Below are 20,080 nucleotides of genomic sequence, written 5' to 3' on the forward strand. Positions count from 1 at the left end.
TAGGAATAGTGCAATCATTTAACTCTCATTTGAGAGTAAATCTAATTCAGCTCTGTGAGGCTTAAACGATTGTCCAGGTTGTTAAGCATAGATATAAAACTGAACTACAAGTGCTTTTAAAATTCTTGCTGTCTTGATTATCAGAAGTAAATCTTGTTAAGTTCAGTGAGACATAGTCCTGAACTTAGTGCATATGGTTGATTTTGATCTTAGTTATGCTTAGGGTAAAGTCATTGAATTTATTGGGACAGATTAGGCATGATTCACTCAAGTCACACTAATCTCAGTGGGTCTACTTTCAATATAGCTAAGTCTAGATCCAACCCTTAATGTACAGCAGAAAAACTATAGACTTTATTCTGATACCGAATTACTTTGAAGTCCTATTGCTTTCAATGGGAGTGAATCAAACATGTTTTTGAACTCTGCCAGTGAAGTCAACGGAACTTAAAAATGACAAAACATTTTGTGCTCATCATAACACTGGAGGAGAATGCTTATCTTTCACGGGTAGAAACCAGCTTCACTGGTTGTTGAACAGGTTGCTAGAATTTGATTTTTACATCCTATTTCATTATCAAATTCAGCACAAAAATAATAGTTATAGGATAAGGTAAGGGATGGTGTCAAGAAAACCCATCAACAGGATTAAATTGTTTCCAAGGGAAGAAAAAAATGGACAAGTGTGCTTTGTAACAGACAATGATACTTTGCGTCTTGGATGTACTTTGCCAGAGAGAAACTGTCATTGAGGCATCATTACTGGCACCAAATTAGTGCAACTGCCCCTGAATTTGAATCCAGCTGAGAAACCCTAACTGGATCAGGTAGGACATGAACATGCAGAATCCTCTTCATCAAGCGCTCTAATTAACTTGGAAACAGATAGGGTTTTCAAGGCTCCACCAGGCAACACTGAGTGTGGAAGATCAAGAGGACTTCAAAAAAGTAAGAAAATGGGCAGGGTCAAGCACGCGAGGTTGCAAACTAACTATCCAAATGGTGTAGGGAGATTTTTTAAAAAAATAACTGATTGGCTCTCCTTGTACTGGTTCGCTTTTCTTATCTTCCTCATTATGGGCTGAGTTTTTGTGAGTAAGCTGGGGGGGGGGGAGAAAGACATGAGAGAAAGACAAATCTAGCTGAGGAATCAACCTCCATCCATCCAGCGATTGTCTTTTTAAAGCCATGCTGTGAAGGAAGAAGGCACCACCTTTCATTACTACGCAAAGAGATTCCGAAGGCTACAGGAAATCGGGATTTTTTAGGCCCATACATTTAATCCCAATTCTTTGCTTATTGTTTTGGAAGACAAAAGCAATTAAGTGGGAAGAATACTCTTTTATCCTACAGCGTCTGAGGGGAGAAATTGAAAACAGGTTCTCTCTCTCTCTCCCTCTCTCCCTCTCTCTCTCTCTCTCTGTGTGTGTGTGTGTGTGTGTGTTCATAATGACTGAGGTCCGAAGAACTTTCAGGCTCACCTCTGTCTGGTGGCCACGTCTTTCTTGGAAACCAACTTTAATGTGCTCTGTAGACCACAGAGGCCAAAATCAGGAGAGTTCCCATCATTACCTAAAGCCATTGCTGTTTGCCTCAAAATAGTGTTACAACAAGAATTAGAGTTTAGAAAAGTTACAATTCTGAATTTCACAGCCATGGGCCATGGCTCTTCTCATCCATACAGGGAGGCCAGCTTTCTGTTCCATTTCTTCAGGCCTGACTCGGACCATTTCCCTCACCCCCACCCCGGAATAATGATGAGAGACCAGGCAACACTGAGAAATTATGGATTAAACACGGGCCACACTTTATTGAAATAATCAATGTTTCCAATCCTTTGGCGAAGGGGGGGAGGTCTGCAGTATGAGAAGGGTTTTTTTTAAATTTATTAATAATACAATGTAATTCAATATAAAATAATAGTTAAAATAAAAATTAAAAGGTTATTAAAGTATCATTTAGGCTATCTGTAAATGAAAAAACGGTCAAATTAAGGATATTTCACTCCGAATATATTTAATGTAATTATAATATAAATAATTCAAAATACTGCAAACATTTATGACAGAAATTAAAACTTTATTAAAATTATTTATCTTGGGATAGCCATAATTGTGAAAATGAAAGCATATTTCGTTGCTGGAGGTCATTGTAAAGGACAACATTTCGGTAACTTTTTATTTGCATGAATAATCATATAAAAACTTAAAATACGCTAAACTTATGATAGTATTAAAATAAGGAAATGCAGTCTTACCTAGGTACAATTAAAATACAGTAAAAATTAAAAGGGAATTAAAAAGGTGATAAAATATCTTATTTGATAGATGCAAACAGCAGATGATGTGTCGTAACCAAAAAAAGAGGAGCCTGAAATGGCAACCACAGCATAATGTGAACCACTTGTGATAGCAAATTTGTGGTGATAGCAAATTTGTGGTGATCTGTCATGGAATGACCCCATTGAAGAATATAACAGTGGTAACCCAGACCTCATTGTAAAGGGGTCCCCTCTGCTCATAACAGCTCCAGTTTCAGGGCCCCAACTATGAAGGTCCACCACTGTGACAAGTTACTTAAAACTTAGAGAGTCCACAGGGAAAACAACATCAGTAGCCATACAAGAAACAGTATGAATGTGACAAATTGTGTTAAGATCAATGCATTTAGATCTATCCTCTCACATGCTTCTACAGAAAGCAGAGCCAATGATTCAAAGAACAAGAAATGAGACACATGCTAAACGTCAACTTCCTGACTGTAAGAGCCATTTGGAGGTGGAATCGGTTATTTTGGAAGGCGAGAAACTGTTCTCTTCTTTCCAGTGTTTTTAAACAAGAAGATGGACAGGCATGTGTCAAAGATGCTCCAGCTGAGGATTCCTTCGTTGGCAGGGGGTTTTAGGTGATGAGTGGCTGTGAGGAGGCAGGAGAACCCTTTCGTGGGCCATGGAAACAGACAAAAATCACTGGCACTCTTCCCAACTCTAGAAGGTTGTGGTTCGGTGGTTCTAGGGAGAGGCTGACCATAGATACAAATGGACTATGGAGAAATGGGCTTCTAAGAGTGGTATTAAAACTGAAGAAATTGAGGTGGTCACCAAAGCTACTGCTTGGTGAGGGCCCCATTTGGTCCAGGGCTGGCCCTCCCTAACACTTAAGACATAAGAGACCTTCGGGTAGTGTGGGCGGCATATAAATTAAATAAATAAATAAATAAATAAGTTATTGCTCCATAAGCCTGCATGTACGTGGACACACAAACAGATACACAGGCCAGCCCTATAATTAAGCTGCACGAGAGGCCTGCTTCAGGCAGGACATGCTGTGAGCTGATAGTGAATTGGTGGAGAAGAGAACGGACTGCATGCTGGCTTGTTCTGTGTCCCAAGTGCAGACGGTGGAAAGCAAGCTCTGGAGGGCAGGGGAAGTATATTGACACACATTTAACCCACCGGGGGTGGCACACACCCTTCCTATTATCAAATGTTGTCACACAGATCACAGGGGAGGGGAATCAGTATAGAGAACATGTGTCTTGTTTTAAAGAACTTTCTTTGCTTTTAAAGGCTAGATACTGATTTTTATTTGCTTTTTTAAAACCTCCGCTATTGTGATGCATTCCCCAACCACCTTAGGTCCCCTCAGCTGCTTAGGGAGAAAGGTGGCATAAAAATGCACAGCACTGCACTGCACTAAAATAAAATAAAATAGTAGCAGCAACTGAGAAAGGATGGGAGGTTGAGTGAACTTCAAGCTGGCTACTTGGGACTGATCGGAGGTCATGAGCAGAGTTTTGGCTGCAGTACTGCAGCTTAGCCACTGCACTGCAAGGCTCCTAAACAAACCTTATGGTCTTCAAGTACCATTTAGGTTGATGTTTGCTTGCCTAACAACGTGTCAGCACTTCAGAGTTCCATCGCTTTGATACTGCGTTCTGCTGAATAGTGAGATTTTTTAGACCTGTTCAGGCTAAACTCACCACAATGAAAGGACTTCTTGGAGGTCATCAGCTCATAGGGTCACCATAAGTTGGAAAAGATTTGACTGCACATCCTCCTCCTCATCATCATCAATAAACATAAACTCATGATAGGTAGATAGAGGCCTATTATCTGCGTCCCCTCCTCAGTTTGTCTCCTCCTGCAAGGGGAAGCAGACAAATCTGAAGAAAGAAAACTCTGCTTATCTCTGGGGGTTGTCCATGTGAGCTGTGTCCCTAGAAAACCAAAGGATAGTGGATGCTTCCATACACCTCAGCTTTCACTGGTAGGAGTGTGATAGAAATGACAACAGAAAGGGTGGAGCCTGAACATTCCAATCTACCTTTAGTAAGTTTACCCTCATAGAGAAGGCATGGACTGAGCAGTTGGGGGAAGTCCTTTAGAGTTTTCTCCTGGCAATCTCTCACACCTTTCCCTGAAATACAGCTGAAACGAGTACCATGCCAAATTATAAGTCCCAGGATTTCTTATGATAGATCCATGAGTAGTAGAGTGACATCCAACCAGTTTTAACTTTTGTGGTGCTTCTATATCTTGTGTTGAAGAAAATCCAGTTGACTGAAGCTGTTCCAGTTCAATAGAACATCTCATTTGGCTTTTGTACACGGGATGCAAGGCGTGGCAGCTTTTTGTGGGTTTTTTTTTGCCTGATATGCCCCCCTCCCACCTCACCCCACCTCCCCTGTTATCATTTCTCTCTTACTGTAGTCAAGTCTGGCATTTCTATTGAAAGAAATGAGGCAGGTGCTCGAAAGCCCACACGTTGTGGTTTCTGCTTAGCCCTGTCTGCACAGCAACTGAGGGTTTTTTTTGGGGGGGGGAGTTAAAAAAACCCAAAAAAACCCTGTACATTTCATGCTATCTGCCAGCTAGGCTGACATGAGGCAGCCATTTCTGTAAGGGATGTAAGAGGCATGGAGGGAAAAGATTGTCTTCTTGCTACAGCGAGTGTGAAACAAAGACTTGAAAGATCTCCTGTCAAGAAATGTGCATACAGATCACAGCTAATTACCCTACAAGCAACAGCTGCTTGGGGTTGGATCAAACTTTGTCTTTTCCAAGGTATTTAACTGTGCTGTACAGGAATAAGAGACAGAGAGGTGTTCTTTCTTTCTTTCTTTCTTTCCTCCAAAGAGAAAACAAAACAAAAGATGAATGTTGTTAACTCTTCCAAATGAGGGCATCATCAACAACCCTTGCGACCTTCAGTAAACGGGATATGGCTAATGAATGAAAGTGGTGCTCATTGAGGAATGGCAATTAGAATGCTTTCCCCTAATACTTCAGTGGACAAAATAGTGAAAAAGGCTAATGACCTGTGTGTACCTTTGGACCTCGTATGTATTTTAATTCTTTCAAGGTGCAGTAGAAAATGGCATTCCATTGGCAGCACAGTGGTTCATGACTGGTATTGGGGGTGGGTTTACCCCTGAGAAATTTCAGAATGACCCTCCCAACTGAGTCCACAAGCCACTTATGATTGTTGCTGTGGGTTTTTCGGGCTCTTTGGCCGTGTTCTGAAGGTTGTTCTTCCTCACGTTTCGCCAGTCTCTGTGGCCGGCATCTTCAGAGGACAGGATTAGCACTCTGTGCTCTGTTGTTTTGACTCCTGTTCTCTGAAAATGCTGGCCACAGAAACTGGTAAAATGGTAGGAAGAACTACCTTCAGAACATGGCCAAAGAGCTCGAAAAACCCACAACAACCATCAGATCCTGGCCATGAAAGCCTTCGAGAACCACTTATGATTGTTAATGTTCCACTTGAAATCCTTTCCGTTCTTGAATGCTGAAGGGAGGCCATCCAGATTTTTACCTCCTAAGGAAGACATCTTTACTAGGTCCAGAAATAAACACAAAATGTCCCTTTTTGATGAACTGACATTTGGGAAAAAAATGTTTTTTTGGATTCCAAGAAGGCCCCAGCTATCATAGCTAGCTAAGGGATCCTGAGAGTTGCCTTTCAAAAAAAAAGTAACTTTTTCTATGCTCTGAGGTAATCTGTCATGGGCATATGCCATTTTCAGGTAAGCCAGAAACCAGAGGTGAGGGCCAAAATTAGATAAACCCAATCACTCATTTTCTCTTGGCTACTCTCCAACCCTTCCTATATATCAGTCATCTCCTCCTCCAACTCTGTTTCCCCCCCAAGAAGGGGCATGTCACTCCCATAGCAGCCTGAGTCAATAGCTTTCACGGGGCTTTTGAAGTTAAGGGAACTGTGGGACACAGGTTGCCCATCCCTGTTTTAAGACGAATGGCAAGCAAATATCGAATAAATACATGTTGAAAGGGTAGAGGTGGGTTCTGTCACTCTGTCTTCCTTCCTTGTACTTTCTAGCTATGATTTCCTCCTCCATAATTTTAGTTAAGGTGGAAGAGTGACTGTGGTCTGAAGATGACAGGTGGGGATGAAAACAGAAGGCAACATACAAGAGGAAGACAGAATTACATGTGCAAAGACTAGCCGTGCCTTAGTAAAAGAAGACAATTTTTGCATTTAGAACAGCTCAGAAATGATGGTCCAGTTGGATGCATTATGAGATTAGGTATACAGATGTATTAGCTCCTCGCATAATGGTGAGTAATAAGTTTTAACAAAGAACATCTCAACTGTTATGAGTCTGGTTGTTCCCCTAACTGGGTATGGCTGATTAACCAGCAATTACAGTCTTGTTTGAAGGTGAACAGAGTGGACTGGGCATATTGAGCAACTTTGGGGGTACAATCCCCAAAGTTGTAAAAACATGGTTTTTACAACTTAATTGCATACATCTGTTGAAGGATAATTTCTGACAATAACCCCATTCAAGGATTCAGAAACGAGTTCATCTGAATGTGTGAGCAGGGAGAAAGTTCCACTTCTTCCCTGTCTGTGATGATCTCTATGGAAAGAGTGATGGTCCAAAGAGGAACATTTCTGCTATGTGTGGAGTTCCCGAATGCCACTGGGCTTCTTGGAAATTGGGTTTCCTCATTGTGTGATTGTCCTGAATGTGGAAGAAGTGACAGCAAAGAGGTAGAGCCAGAACTGTCTCGCCGTTCACACTTTCCAATTAACCCTTTTCTGGGTGGCTGTGTAGGGTCATAGAGTCATAGAGTTGGAAGAGACCACTGAGGCCATCTAGTCCAACCCCCCGCCATGCAGAAACATCCATCAAAGTACTCTCAACAGATGGCCATCCAGCCTCTGCTTAAAAACCTCCAAAGGAGGAGACTCCACCACCCTTCGAGGCAGCCTATTCCACTGCCGGACAGCTCTGACCGTCAGGATGTTCTTCCTAATGTTCAGATGGAATCTCTTTTCCTGTAGTTTGACTTACATATACAGGTTGATATGAGCGTAGGTACCCTTGTGGACAATAACCTCCATCTCAAATTAGGGAATAAGACCTAAAATACATGTGGGATTTAAAAAACACACATTGAGAATGATTTTTTTTTTAATGGGGGAAAAGGAGAGTAGCTTATAAGTGTACAAAGGACAAAGCTTCTGGGTTCACAGCAAGAAGTGATGGTGATGTCACCTGAGATAACTGGCAGGTCTGGCAACAGCTTTTGGGGGGGGCAGATGTTGAGAAGTAGTAGTAGCAGCACCAGTCGCTTGGGCTATTTCTCCTAAGGGAGGATGCCCAAAGTCATTCTCCTTTTTGGAGAGCATTGCTTGGCATGCCACACATAGTCTGACTGCTTTGACTGCTTCAGCTCTAGTACAGGATGTTGTGCCACCACAGATACCAAAGTAAGAGTCAGCCCACTTCTGTTCATGGAATGGGGGAAGAGAACGGCATGGATTCAACCCATTTTGGGTAATCCGGCGGCCATTTTGGAGCCACCGATCAGCTGATCGGCGGCTCCAAAATGGCCGCCGGACGCCCCAATCGTCGCAAAGCGAGTGCGCCGATTGGGGCAGCTCCGTATAGCGATCCCCAAAAAGGGATCGCTATACGGATTCTTCGTTGTACGGTGCACTCGTTAAGCGAGGCACCACTGTACCTTCTCCACCATTTAGTGATTCTAAGCCGTATAATTCCAGAAGCAAGCAAAAAAAAAATGAAGTTCATGCAAAAGGAGGCAAGTTATTTCTGGGAAGGTAGGATTGTAGTGTAATGTAGTTACAGTTCATTAACAGTTTATTATTAGACAAAACAAATTATTCATTCAACTTGTTGTTTTTGACAAGTTACTTCTGAACCCTGGTTTCACCAATGCCTCTGGCTGGTCACTAAAGAGAATGGTGGAATACACAGACCGAAGTTTGTTCTGTTCTTATGTTCTTTCAGCCAATGAAACAGACCTGGTTCTTGCTGTGAGAAACAACCAAGCAGGACAATTTCAAAGGAAGATTTTATTCGTTACACTTGAGTAAGGTGCCAAGGCACCATTTCGGCTTTCACAGACAACAAATCAGCAAAGCTGTGATTCATTTCAGAACAAAAATTGAAACGGCACTATAAACACATTTGAAAACATCAACGCTCTTCCCTTTTTTTGTTCTGCTTTCTTGTTTTCTCTACTTTTTTTTAAAGAGTACAAAAATTGCTACAAACAACAATATAAAAGAGTTGTGCAGTTTTGATGGCTACAAAAGATAGTGTGAACTCAGCCTTAACGTCTGTACTGTTTTTTTGGTTATCCTCCCCCTACTCCAGCTTTTCCAGTTGGTGTGAACGTATCCGGAGTCCTTCCGAACAGAAAGAGGACTAATGAGAAAAGAAAGAATTCTTCACGAGAAACAACCACAATCCTCTAGGCTTTTCCCCACTGAAAAACAAGACATGCAAAAGGAGTAGAAAAAAAAAGCATTCTCCATTACCCATACGGTTTTGTGTTTCTTTAACGTTCCCCAGCATGGTGCAAGCAATAGCAGAATTATATACACATCACAGTGAGCAAATTGAAGGTGATTCGGTTTTGTACTTCATGTTTGCTACTGTTGCCAAAGAAGGCTGAATTTTGAAGTGTGAGAATACTGGGGTGTCTAATTTCCCCTTTTTCTCTGTAAACACATACAGACACACCTAAAGAATCATAGAATAATTGAGTGAGAAGGGGCCTTTAAGACCATCCAAGCCAACCCCATCCAGTTCAAATGCAGGAATCCAAATCAAAGCAGATCTGAAAGATGGTTGTCCAGTTTTCTCTTGAATGCCTCCAACATTGCAGCACTCAACACCTATCATTGTTGTACTGCTCTAACAGTTAAGAAATTTTCCTGACATTCAGCCTAAGCCTATAGCTTGAGCCTGTTATGTGTCCTGCCCTCTGGGATGAGTGAGATCAGATCCTTGCCCTTCCTCTGTATGACTACCTTTCAAGTATTTGAAAAGTGCTATCATATCTCCCCTCAATCTTCTTCTCTCAAGGCTAAACATGCCCAGAATGTTATATATGATTTTCTTAGACACATACACTGAAAAATTCCAAGACTATGTCCAGAATCTAGTGGTTCTTCAAATGGTTCCTTACCAACAAAATAACCCCCTGGTTTCCTCAATAAGGGGACGTGGTGGCGCTGCGGGATAAACCGCAGAAGCTTGTGCTGCAGGGTCAGAAGACCAAGCAGTCGTAAGATCGAATCCACGCGACGGAGTGAGTGCCCGTTGCTTGTCCCAGCTCCCGCCAACCTAGCGGTTCAAAAGCATGCAAATGCAAGTAGATAAATAGGGACCACCTTGGTGGGAAGGTAACAGCGTTCCGTGTCTAAGTCGCACTGGCCACGTGACCACGGAAGATTGTCTTCGGACAAACGCTGGCTCTATGGCTTGGAAACGAGGATGAGCACCGCCCCCTAGAGTCGAACACGACTGGACAAAAATTGTCAAGGGGAACCTTTACCTTTAAACCTTTACCTTCCTCAATAATGTCCTGAGAATGGAAAAGTTACCTTTCCTCCCCCCACCCCTCCACCCCTTCTACTGTAACTGCCTAAATCTTCCAGTTAGCATTGTCCAGTGGCAATGCTGGCCGGGGGAATTTAGGAAGCTGTCATCCAAAAATAGTTTTTTTCATCTCTGTCAATTTACATTAGGATAGATATCCATAATTGGAGGCTCCTGTGCAAAATCCAACCATCTAAGTAACAAAGCTGCAACTTCCACCCAGAACCATATGAATATGTGGAAGGAGTGATCAATGTAACAACCCATGGTCTGTTTTGAAGAATATCTTCGGCACTCCTGATAAGGCAAAAGTTGGAGTAAAATCTGTTTCCTGCCCTTGGTCCTAGAGCAATTTGATGAAAATCTTTCAGGCTGGATAAAGAGCAAACAACATCAATCCACACTTTTAAAACACTCACACACCATAAAGATTTCTTCATCTTTCTATAGGGTTTTACCTACAAATTGTAGGTTTCAGTGAGACTTTTTAAAATTTGTATGCATATTTTTGCTACTACAGAGATCTAGTGCCTTTGTTCACACGTTTACGGCCCATGGTGATGTCTGGTAACAGAGAACCAAATTCCATTCCTACTTTTCAGAGATAAGTTTCCCTTGAACACAGCAATGAAACAGACTCTAGACTACCGACACCCATACAAAACACACTCACTAATCATTAAGATGCTACAAGACGGTAGAGTTTTATTGCGGTCAATCAGCCTCTGAAACTTAAAACAAGATGGGTGCGTCGTGTCAAGAAACATGACCTGTGATCCATTTACCACCAAAGCCTCTAATCTCAGTTTGGAAAAAAGGCCCAACTGTTTATGGGAGGAATGTGCAATATTCCTTTTATTCAGTTCAGTTTGAAGAACTGATCTTACAAATGGCAGCCATTCTACTTTGAGCCAATTTGAATACTTTAAATCATGAGTATATGTTTGTTTTTGTCCACATTGTTAAAAAAAATGGAAATGGGGGAAAGAAATGGTTCTGACTTAAGATGGAGAGGAGTAAAACTCAGTGCTAGTAACTGCTGCTTGACCTTCCTTCCTTCCTTCCTTCCTTCCTTCCTTCCTTCCTTCCTTCCTTCCTTCCTTCCTTCCTTCCTTCCTTCCTTCCTTCCTCACTCCGCACCATTGTTAGGAGCCATACAATTGCTTGTCCAACTTTCAAGAATTGTCCAGTTCTTCCATGAATCCATTCTGTATAAGTTGGGTGCTGTAGCTCAGTTGTCAGTCACTCCTGGATCCTGTGAAATGAAGGCTGGTGCCCTGGAATTTTAACCTCTGAAATGCTGAAATCCATTTCTTCCAAGAGACCTGATATGATTCAAGCATTGCCTCAGACTCCCTCACTTAACTTTGAATTGGTTCAGAAATGAACAACCCACTGCTTCACCTCATTTTATGAATAAATTCTGAATCTGAAGCACATCCCTACTTTATAGTATACTGCTGTAGCTTTTGGGCCTAAGGTGTGCTGTTCAACATGGCCTGGTAGGAGAGGAAATTGGTAGGTGGGAAATTATAGGAGGCAGGATGGGAGAATCCTCTGTGGTCTCTGCAAGATTAAGGGTGTTGACTTGCCATGAACTCAGAAGGCTTCTGGTCGGCTTTTGCATTTGAAATATTTGTTCTGTCACTCACTTGGGCTGAAAGGCCTTTGGGAATAAAGAGCCAGCAAATGCTTCTGATCTGGGAAAGGGGAGCCCATCATCCTTCTGGAGGACAGTTTCTCTTGAAGGATTTAACCTAAGTTATATTTGTTGAGGATAAATCCAAGCAAAGGCAGATAGACATTGTTCAGATTACACGTTTCAAAAATAAAATAATGCTTCTTCTTTGTTTTGCAGTCAGATACTTTTAATCTCATTAAGGAAGCCCAGATACTGGTTATTCTACAAAATAATCTATATGTCAAATTATTATTTCTTGAAAAGTTGTCTTTGTATCAGGCACTGGTTGAGCATTTTGATACTCTGCTCAGCTGAGTGACCTCCTTAAGCCTATGGTTGTCCATCATTACCGATACAAATAAGCCCCATGATAAAATTTTGAGTAGACAACACCTCTATTTAGTATTAATTTTTAACAGACAAAAACAGCTCTCTCTCTTTGGAAATTAATGTGGGACTGGTACATCAAGTTATGAAAGAACGATTTTCCAAGGTCTCTGTTAGAAATCTTTCTTCACTCTGTTATCTGATATCTCTTTTAACTAGAAATATTGCTGATTGAACTGTCAAATCTTTGCCTTTGAAGCAGGAAATTTAGCCTGAATTATACCCCTCCTACAAGTTAGCCTCACAGTTTTCTAGGTCATGAGCCCTACGGAGTAGAATTTGGTTACATGATATTGAGTTAATCAATGTTACCATCTTTTAGACAGTTTCCAATAAGTTGTTAGTATGTTGCTAATGGGTAAAGGCCTCTAAATTACTGGCTTATGGTCTTTTATTAATTTCAATTCAACACTGGCATATTTGACTGATTTGCAGATAGGTGAAGACTTGTTTTTGCTAAATGGAAAATGTTGACTACAGATAATTTCACCATTTTCCAGAGTATGTCCATGTGTGTTTGCACACATAGATATACAAAGAGATACATGACCAGCCAAACAATGGAGCCAAATTTGGGATGTACATGTGCATGAATTGTAAGGGAAGGTGGCATCAAGCAAACATCAAAGGCATCTGCTTAAAGAAGGCCTCTTGTCATTTGACAGACCTGATGTGTTGCATTTTTTGATGAGAAACTCCCGCTGGGATGACGGAAGGTGGGGAATAGTGATGTTCACAATCCTGTAGAGCTGGTGGACCCTGAAGAACAGGTTGGAAGGCAACCTTAGCTTCTTCATTGCAAAGATGGAACTGATGAGAATTGTATCTCCACTTTGCCCTGTGGAGCACCTCTATTGGCCCTTGGTCTTTCTGCCAATGGAAAAAGCCTTTCTGTTGGTGCAAGGGCAAGTCCAGATTCAACTTTGCCCTAGGCAAATACACAAGAACCTAAGAGGATTCTGGACGTCATCGGATATGATCACTTCCTCTGGAGCAGAAGGGTTTATCTGATCATTGTCTTCCTCATCTGCCACAGAAACATTTTTGTAGAATAATTGGTAGGTGGGATAAGATAATGCAGACCACGAGATGGCTATGTATAAATGGCAAGCAAAGACTTCCCAAAGAGATTCTAGACGTATAGCAATGCAGCTTAGAGAACAAGGAGGGTCATGTTGGATCAGACCTAAAGCCTATCCAGTCTAAGACTGTGTTGTCATCATGTGATGAAAATCAAGTACCCAACAATAATACCCAGTTCTTTTTAGTAGGCAAAGCCATCATTTGTGTGATGAGCAACACATCTCTTGGAAGAGGCAGGGGCAGACATTCCAGCACTGCTTGAACAACAGCAATGCTCTTTGGCATGATTCATAAGGAAATTCTCGCCTGCGTGCTCCCATGGACACTAAATGGAGAGCTGTACTCTCCCCTAACTTCTCAACGTGTTGTGTCCCTTGTTCAGTTTCCCATTTTCTTCTGTCTCCTCCACTATCTCAGCATTCCCAAACCCTGTGCCTACCAGTTTTTATCTTCCCCAGCTAGCAAAGGCACTAATCTAGCACATCTGGAGGGCACCAGACTGGAGAAGGATTTGTTATTCTATTGAAGCCACAAAGGTACATTGGCTTGATGCACATTTAAGTGCTTCATTTCCCCCCATTCATTCCTTGTAATTCATGATGCTGTGAATGTTGTTGGAAACGTCCTCAACAGAATCACAGTGCTCCCTGGGGAGCAGGTGCAGCCAGTAAACTAGGCTATGGTTTCTAGATGATGTTTCTCTCACACACATTGTTCTCACACACAATTCCATCCATCCACATAACCACTTAAAGTAGAATCCTTTGGGTTAACTTTATTGACATTTTACAACCTGGTTCCCTACTGAGGAGGACTACTAACATGAGCGGGCTGTTTAGGCATTGCATGAACCCCATTCTCACTCTAGTAGAGCCTTTCCAGGAGACACATCTGCACGCAGGGTGATCTTGCATGTTCATAGGGATGAACAGACCTTGATTCTACAAAGGATAGCTGTGTCTATCCAGCTTGCTACTTTCTCCTTCAATTGAGATAATCTTTTTAGGGTCTCAAGCATATGGTCTTCCCACCGCCCTCTGTCAGTCTACCTTTTCCTTTTAACTGCAGAAGGTTGAGGGTTGAGCCTTGAACCTTCTGCAGGCAAAGTGTGCCCTTCTGCTGTGGTGGTTGTTATGTTCTATCAAGTCACAACCCTAGTAGGGTTCTCAAGGTATGCAAATAGTTAAGTTATGGTTTTGCTACTGCCACCCTCCACCCAGTGAGCTTCCATAGCTAAATAGGGATTCTAATCCAGATCTCCTGAACCTTAGAAACTCTTTCCACTCTACCCACACTGAATCTATTGTAGGGAAGAAGAGTAAAGATGGGACAGGAATAAAATCAGAGGCTAGATGAGTGGAAAAGAGTTAAGGATTCATTCTTCAACACCCTTGTATCTCCATATGTTAAATGGTGAGTGGAATTAACCAGAGCTTGAAAGAGTTACATTTTTGAACTAAATTTTCTAGACTCTTTCAGCTAACATAGCCACTGGTCATGCTAGCTGGGGGATTTTGGAAGCTATTATTTGTAACTGTGACAAATTCTAATTTTTAAATTTTATTTTTCATTTTATCCCTGCTATTTATCAACCCTGTTTCTTTATACAATGATTCTAGCTGCCTGGCTGATTGAAGTGGGGCCGCGTGGAAGGGAAGGGAGATAAAACACCTAATTCAAATGGTCTGGCTTAAGTTGTTTATGTATAGGTGGCAAAGGTCACAATCCAGAAAACAGCACAACCAGGTCTGTGCAATTACCCCGATGTATGGCTAGTTATTTATTTTTTTTGAACTACAAGACATTTCAAAAGTAGCTGTTCAAAAGTAGCTATTTGTATGGCTGTTCTGAGAAATGAGTAAACGAGATTTTTTAAAAATTGCTGCTGAGTGTACAGTATTTAAATTCGTGGATGTGCCTGAAATAGCTCTCTGGATTGTGTCCAGTCCAAACTTCAGCAGAATCACATCCCTAGTGAGTAAAATCATAACAGATAGGCAGAATGTTCCCTCCAGAATCTTTTTTTTTTTACCACATTCCATTATCGGACATGACACATTTCAAATGCTCGTTAATTTACAGAAATTGCATTTTATAGAAAATATGATACAATGAAATATAAAATGCGCGAGGAGCATTTTCAAAGTCTATAGACAAAAGGAGCTTGCATTCTAATACGGTCTTTTTAACAACAACATCCATTTGAAATACATTTCTCCGCGCTCATTCCCCTCCCCCTCTCAACTTCCAAAAGAGAATCAATTTTGTATATTGACAAAAAAAAATTAAAAAAAGGAAAGGAAAAAAAAGGGGGGGGCGAGTCTGATCAGCCCCGTTCTTTGTGGATAATAATAAAAAAAAGAATTTCCTTAAAACTGTTCACATTCTTGGATTTAAAGGAAATAATGTCTAAGCACGCCTACATTTTCCCCTCTTAAACCTGCTGCAGAATAGCATTTTTTTTCTTTAAAAATGATAGATAATCCAAGGTTTCATAGCACAATTAAGTGGCTCATAATCCATTAAATGTGATTTTTTTTACATTACAGATCCATGCAATCTAAATAATTGTACAAACATTAGACAGAAATCTCACTAATCCAAATCATTAAAGGGGGGGAAGAAAAGAACACTTTTTGTTTGAGAAAACACACACACACCAGAATCTAGATGAGTCTTTAAAATACTGACCCTACGTACAAACTAGGTAGTATGCTACCCTTGATAATATTAGTGAGGTTCCATCAGAATGCAGCAGTTAAGTCTCACTTGTCAAAATATAAGCACATTAATCACATAGTACCCATTTATATGCTTGGCTACCTTCCCTTAGCCAGTAGGCTCTGGTTACAGAAAGCAATGCCTATCAAGCATAATACACTTAGGCTGGTTTACATATCCTTGGTTCAGTTTGGCTAGTGATGTTCAAGTGATGTTAATCCTGTAGGGTATGAATGGTCAAAGGCCCCCAGGGAATTTTTTTTTCCTGGCACTTGGTGGCCCTACCAAACCTTTTATTCAGATGTATGTTGGGAAAGAGCCAAAGAGCTGCACATGTTTATACAGAAGAAAAAGAAAACTTGTTTTATGTATGTTGTGAGAAACATATTGGCCATACTTCTGTGTACCATCGCTCTCTTGAGATTCAGAGGAAACCTCTCGACCATGTTCATGTATCAGATCACCACGGATGGGGAGCCCTTATGTGCCTTTTATACAGTTTTAATTTCATGCAGAGCATTAGTACCTAATGAAGGGCCAATTCATGGGGTAAAATCTTTTCCAGCTCCCACACTGCTATTTAAAAAACCCCAAAGCAACCCCAGGCATAGAAAAATGCAGTGGCTTGTTTCTATCGAGGCACAGGAATGTACCAATTCTATTCCCTTTGGGGGGGCCTGTCAAGAACATGTTTGAAGCCCCCACTCTGCCCTGATGACCAATGGTCTCTCACAATGTGACTTGGGTCATTTGACGGAGGTGTAGGTTCTTGCCTGATGAAAGCCAGTCTTTTCTTCAACCTCACTCAACGTACGTCACAGGAAAAGCAGATTGTAGATCTGTGCCCACACTTGCAGTTGTCTTGCAAAGTCCTTTCTCTGTCTTTTCTCCTGACAGACTCAAAAATGGACATGTCCAGTGGAAATCACATCTTTCTGCCCACAAAAAAACTGCTGAACTGGCACTGAGTAATTGTCCTCTATGTCTGGAGCAGCCCAACAGAAGCGGCATCAAGATACTGTCAACATCTTTGAACTACTGAAGAACGCCAAACTATGCACTTCATCTCTCACGTGGCATGAAAGTTCTAAGGATCAGGGAGACCATCCCACTTTCTTTTTGATGGATCAGTCCTTTCCTCCCTTCATTTGGCCAGCTTCTTCCCCAGCTAAGGGCACAGAAAGCTGCCAAGAGATTCAACTTTATTTTGTCAGAGGCCCAACTTGTTTTTTTTTACTTACTCAAAGGGCTCTGCCTTCATTGTTTTTGCACCTCGAGCCATCCTTCTGGATGCTCCTCTTCCACAAGGTGGATCTGGTGCAGTCCCCATTGGAAAGAATATTAGTTTTCAGCGAACTCCATGTGAGTTGGATACAAAATAAAAGCTCCTTAGAAAGGGGAATGTCTGTTGGATGATTTATCACATCACCGGTGGTTTCAGCATGTTATACCAGAGAATTGAACCAGGACATTTGTTTGAGATGGCTATATTTTGGCAAGTGCTAATAACAATGTGCAAGACAAGAGATGACCCTACAGTTCTAGGCAACCAGGCCAACACATGTGCCGCATGGACACAGAGCACAACTGATGGAGCAGTAATGTTTCTTGAGCTAATCCTACCATTAACCTCACTTTGAAAACATGAACTATGCCAGCCTCAGGGACTTTCTGCAGTATTGTCCTTTTTGACAGCGAAGTAACAAATGGCCAAGTCAATCTAACCATTCAGAAACCAATCATGTCCCATCACTCTGCATGTGCTTTAAAAATGTTCCTGTATTTCCTTTGCTAAGATTGCAGAATTATAGAAAAAAATGACTGGAACCAGTGTTATCAGTTGCATTGAAACAAGAAACCACACACTAAATCATCCCAGACTGGAGACCGAACTAACTAGTTTCATCTTATAACTCTCCAGGGGAAACCAGTACAATCTTGGTAATACAATATCTTTTGCTGGATCTGTTCCTGGTGATGAAATAGGACACAGACTATTTCACCCTCCAAAAGCATCTACTATGATGGCACAAAAGAGCTGCTCCACAGCAGTTGCCCCTTTACTCATTTTGTAGCTTTTAGAAAAAGAGATGAGCAATGTGTTGACTGATGAACTTGCGGAGCTCCACCCACCTGTCCAAGAAAGGCCTCGTACATACATTTTGCTTGTGCTTAGCCTCACCCATTTTCCATGGAATGACAATACAACGGGGTAGAGCTTCTTATCAAATTGACATAGGTTACAAAAGAGGGACCCTCGGCTATACATCGGGCCATGAAACAGCTATTGGGACCTACACAGTGGGGTTGGGTGAGCCACACGTGGTCTGCTGAAGTTATGCTCCCCCTCTGTTTCAAAAGATAGGGCGAGGGAGCCTGCACACGTTCGCTGAATGTGGTTTGCTCATTTGCCCACACAATGTATTCTTAATGTTCAATTAGAATTTCACATTCAATTAATCACAACAAACATTTGATAGAAACACATAACCATGTGGACAGGACGCCACAGCAGGAGGAAGGAAGGAAGGAGGGAAGGAAGGAAGAAAAAGAAAGAAAGAAAGAAAGAAAGAAAGGAAGGAAGGAAGGAAGGAAGGAAGAAAAAGAAAGAAAGAAAGAAAGAAAGAAAGAAAGAAAGAAAGAAAGAAAGAAGGAAAGAAGGAAAGAAGGAAGGAAGGAAGGAAGGAAGGAAGGAAGGAAGGAAGGAAGGAAGGAAAAGAAAGAAAGAGAAAAGAAAGAAAGACAGACAGACAGACAACTCTCACACAAGTAGCCTTTGGTCTTCTCATCATTTACTGTAGGGCATACGCAAGGTCTTTGTGTTGTCCTGACCAAAGGCATATCAATGCTATAGTTCTATGCAGCTACATCACATGTGACCAGGTCACAAGAGAAAACCCTGGTCAATATTTTGCATCAGATAAACATGGAATTATATATACAACAGGTGCACTCACGTCACTGTTTGCTTAGGCCAAAAGACAGCAGTGTAGATTTTTGTTGTTGTTGTTGTGGCACACTAAGCAACTTATTTCTTTCATTCCCCCCCCACCCTAAAATAACTCCCACATTTTGTTCTGTTTTGTCTTAATTAGAAAAAAGGCCCAAAAGGGAAACCATTCCATAGTTCCTGTTTTCTGTTAATGCCTTCCCAGCTAGAACTGGCTTAGGGTCATAGAGTGTGGTGTCCAAAACGGTGGAAACATAAATTTTTGTTTGTTTCTTTTGAACACTCCTGAGATTGAGGGAATCTGATACATGTACCAAAAGGCACTTTCAAATATATATATCTATATATATTTTAAAAACAGTGCTTCTGTTCTAAGAAATTCAAGTTAAGACAGAGTGCCTTTCACTCCCTTTAGTCATAAAGTGGATAGAACAAGCGATATCCCTGCTGACACACTGGGAAAAATAATAATAATCATAAAAAAACCCCACACAAACGCAGCAGAGACGAGTGTTCATGCTAGACAGCTCGATGTTCTGTAAAAAAAAAGGAAGAGGAAAGAAAGGAAGAAAGAAAATAACAGGAAAAGAAACTTTCTAAATCACCACTAAAAGAAATACAGTCAGCAGAGGATATTAATTTTAAAAAACTGCCACTTCTGTACAGTTCTTGTTTCTTCTTCGCCTTTTCCTCCCCCCCCTTCCTTTCTTCTTCATTGTTGGATTTTCTTTCCTTTCTCTTCATTGTCTTCCTTTTTTCTTCTAACGCTATAGCTTTCCTCTTTATGCAAAACAATAAAGTGAGGTCAGTTTAGTCATCCTCGCCGCCCCCGTACATGTCCGCCAGTTTCTTGAACCTCGGTCCCCAGTCATTAAGGTAGTCGTAATCTTGGTCTCCAGAGCTGGAGGAGTTAAGGGAACTGACCGAGCCTGCCGTGGATCCGCTTCCCTCATAGTCAAAGACAAGAAGGGAGTCATACGGAGGGGCTGTCGGGTCGTTATCTGCTGCTCTCAAGCCCTGGAATTTAAAAGAAGGAACACATTAGAAATTTCCCAAGTTTGGCTCTATGTTAAACAAAGGTTGGTTGTTGTGGGTTTTTCGGGCTCTTTGGCCGTGTTCTGAAGGTTGTTCTTCCTCACGTTTCGCCAGTCTCTGTGGCCGGCATCTTCAGAGGACAGGAGCCAGAACTCTGTCTGTGCTCTGGTCACCAGAGCACAGACAGAGTTCTGACTCTGCCCTCTGAACGTTGGGAAGAACAACCTTCAGAACATGGCCAAAGAGCCCAAAAAACCTACAACAGCCATCAGATCCTGGCCATGAAAGCCTTTGAGAATACTTCAGAAAGTTATCACCCTGTTGTCAGGAAGATTCTTCAA

The 20,080-nt window shown here is 41.6% G+C and overlaps 1 protein-coding gene across 8 annotated transcripts in view; it reads right to left on the reverse strand.

Moving 5' to 3' along the window:
* Positions 1–14,809: 14,809 nt before the first annotated feature.
* CDH4 (cadherin 4) overlaps positions 14,810–20,080 on the reverse strand; it is a 954,442-nt gene continuing 949,171 nt past the window's right edge. For all 8 annotated transcript variants that reach the window (XM_072996786.2, XM_078392123.1, XM_072996789.2 and 5 more), the window contains one exon: positions 14,810–19,721. In XM_072996786.2, coding sequence (XP_072852887.2) covers positions 19,515–19,721 — 207 coding nt within the window. In that variant the 3' untranslated portion in view covers positions 14,810–19,514. The remainder of the gene's footprint in view (positions 19,722–20,080) is intronic.

The sequence above is a fragment of the Pogona vitticeps genome, chromosome 4 (genome assembly GCF_051106095.1).
Source record: "Pogona vitticeps strain Pit_001003342236 chromosome 4, PviZW2.1, whole genome shotgun sequence".
Lineage (NCBI taxonomy): Eukaryota > Metazoa > Chordata > Lepidosauria > Squamata > Agamidae > Pogona > Pogona vitticeps.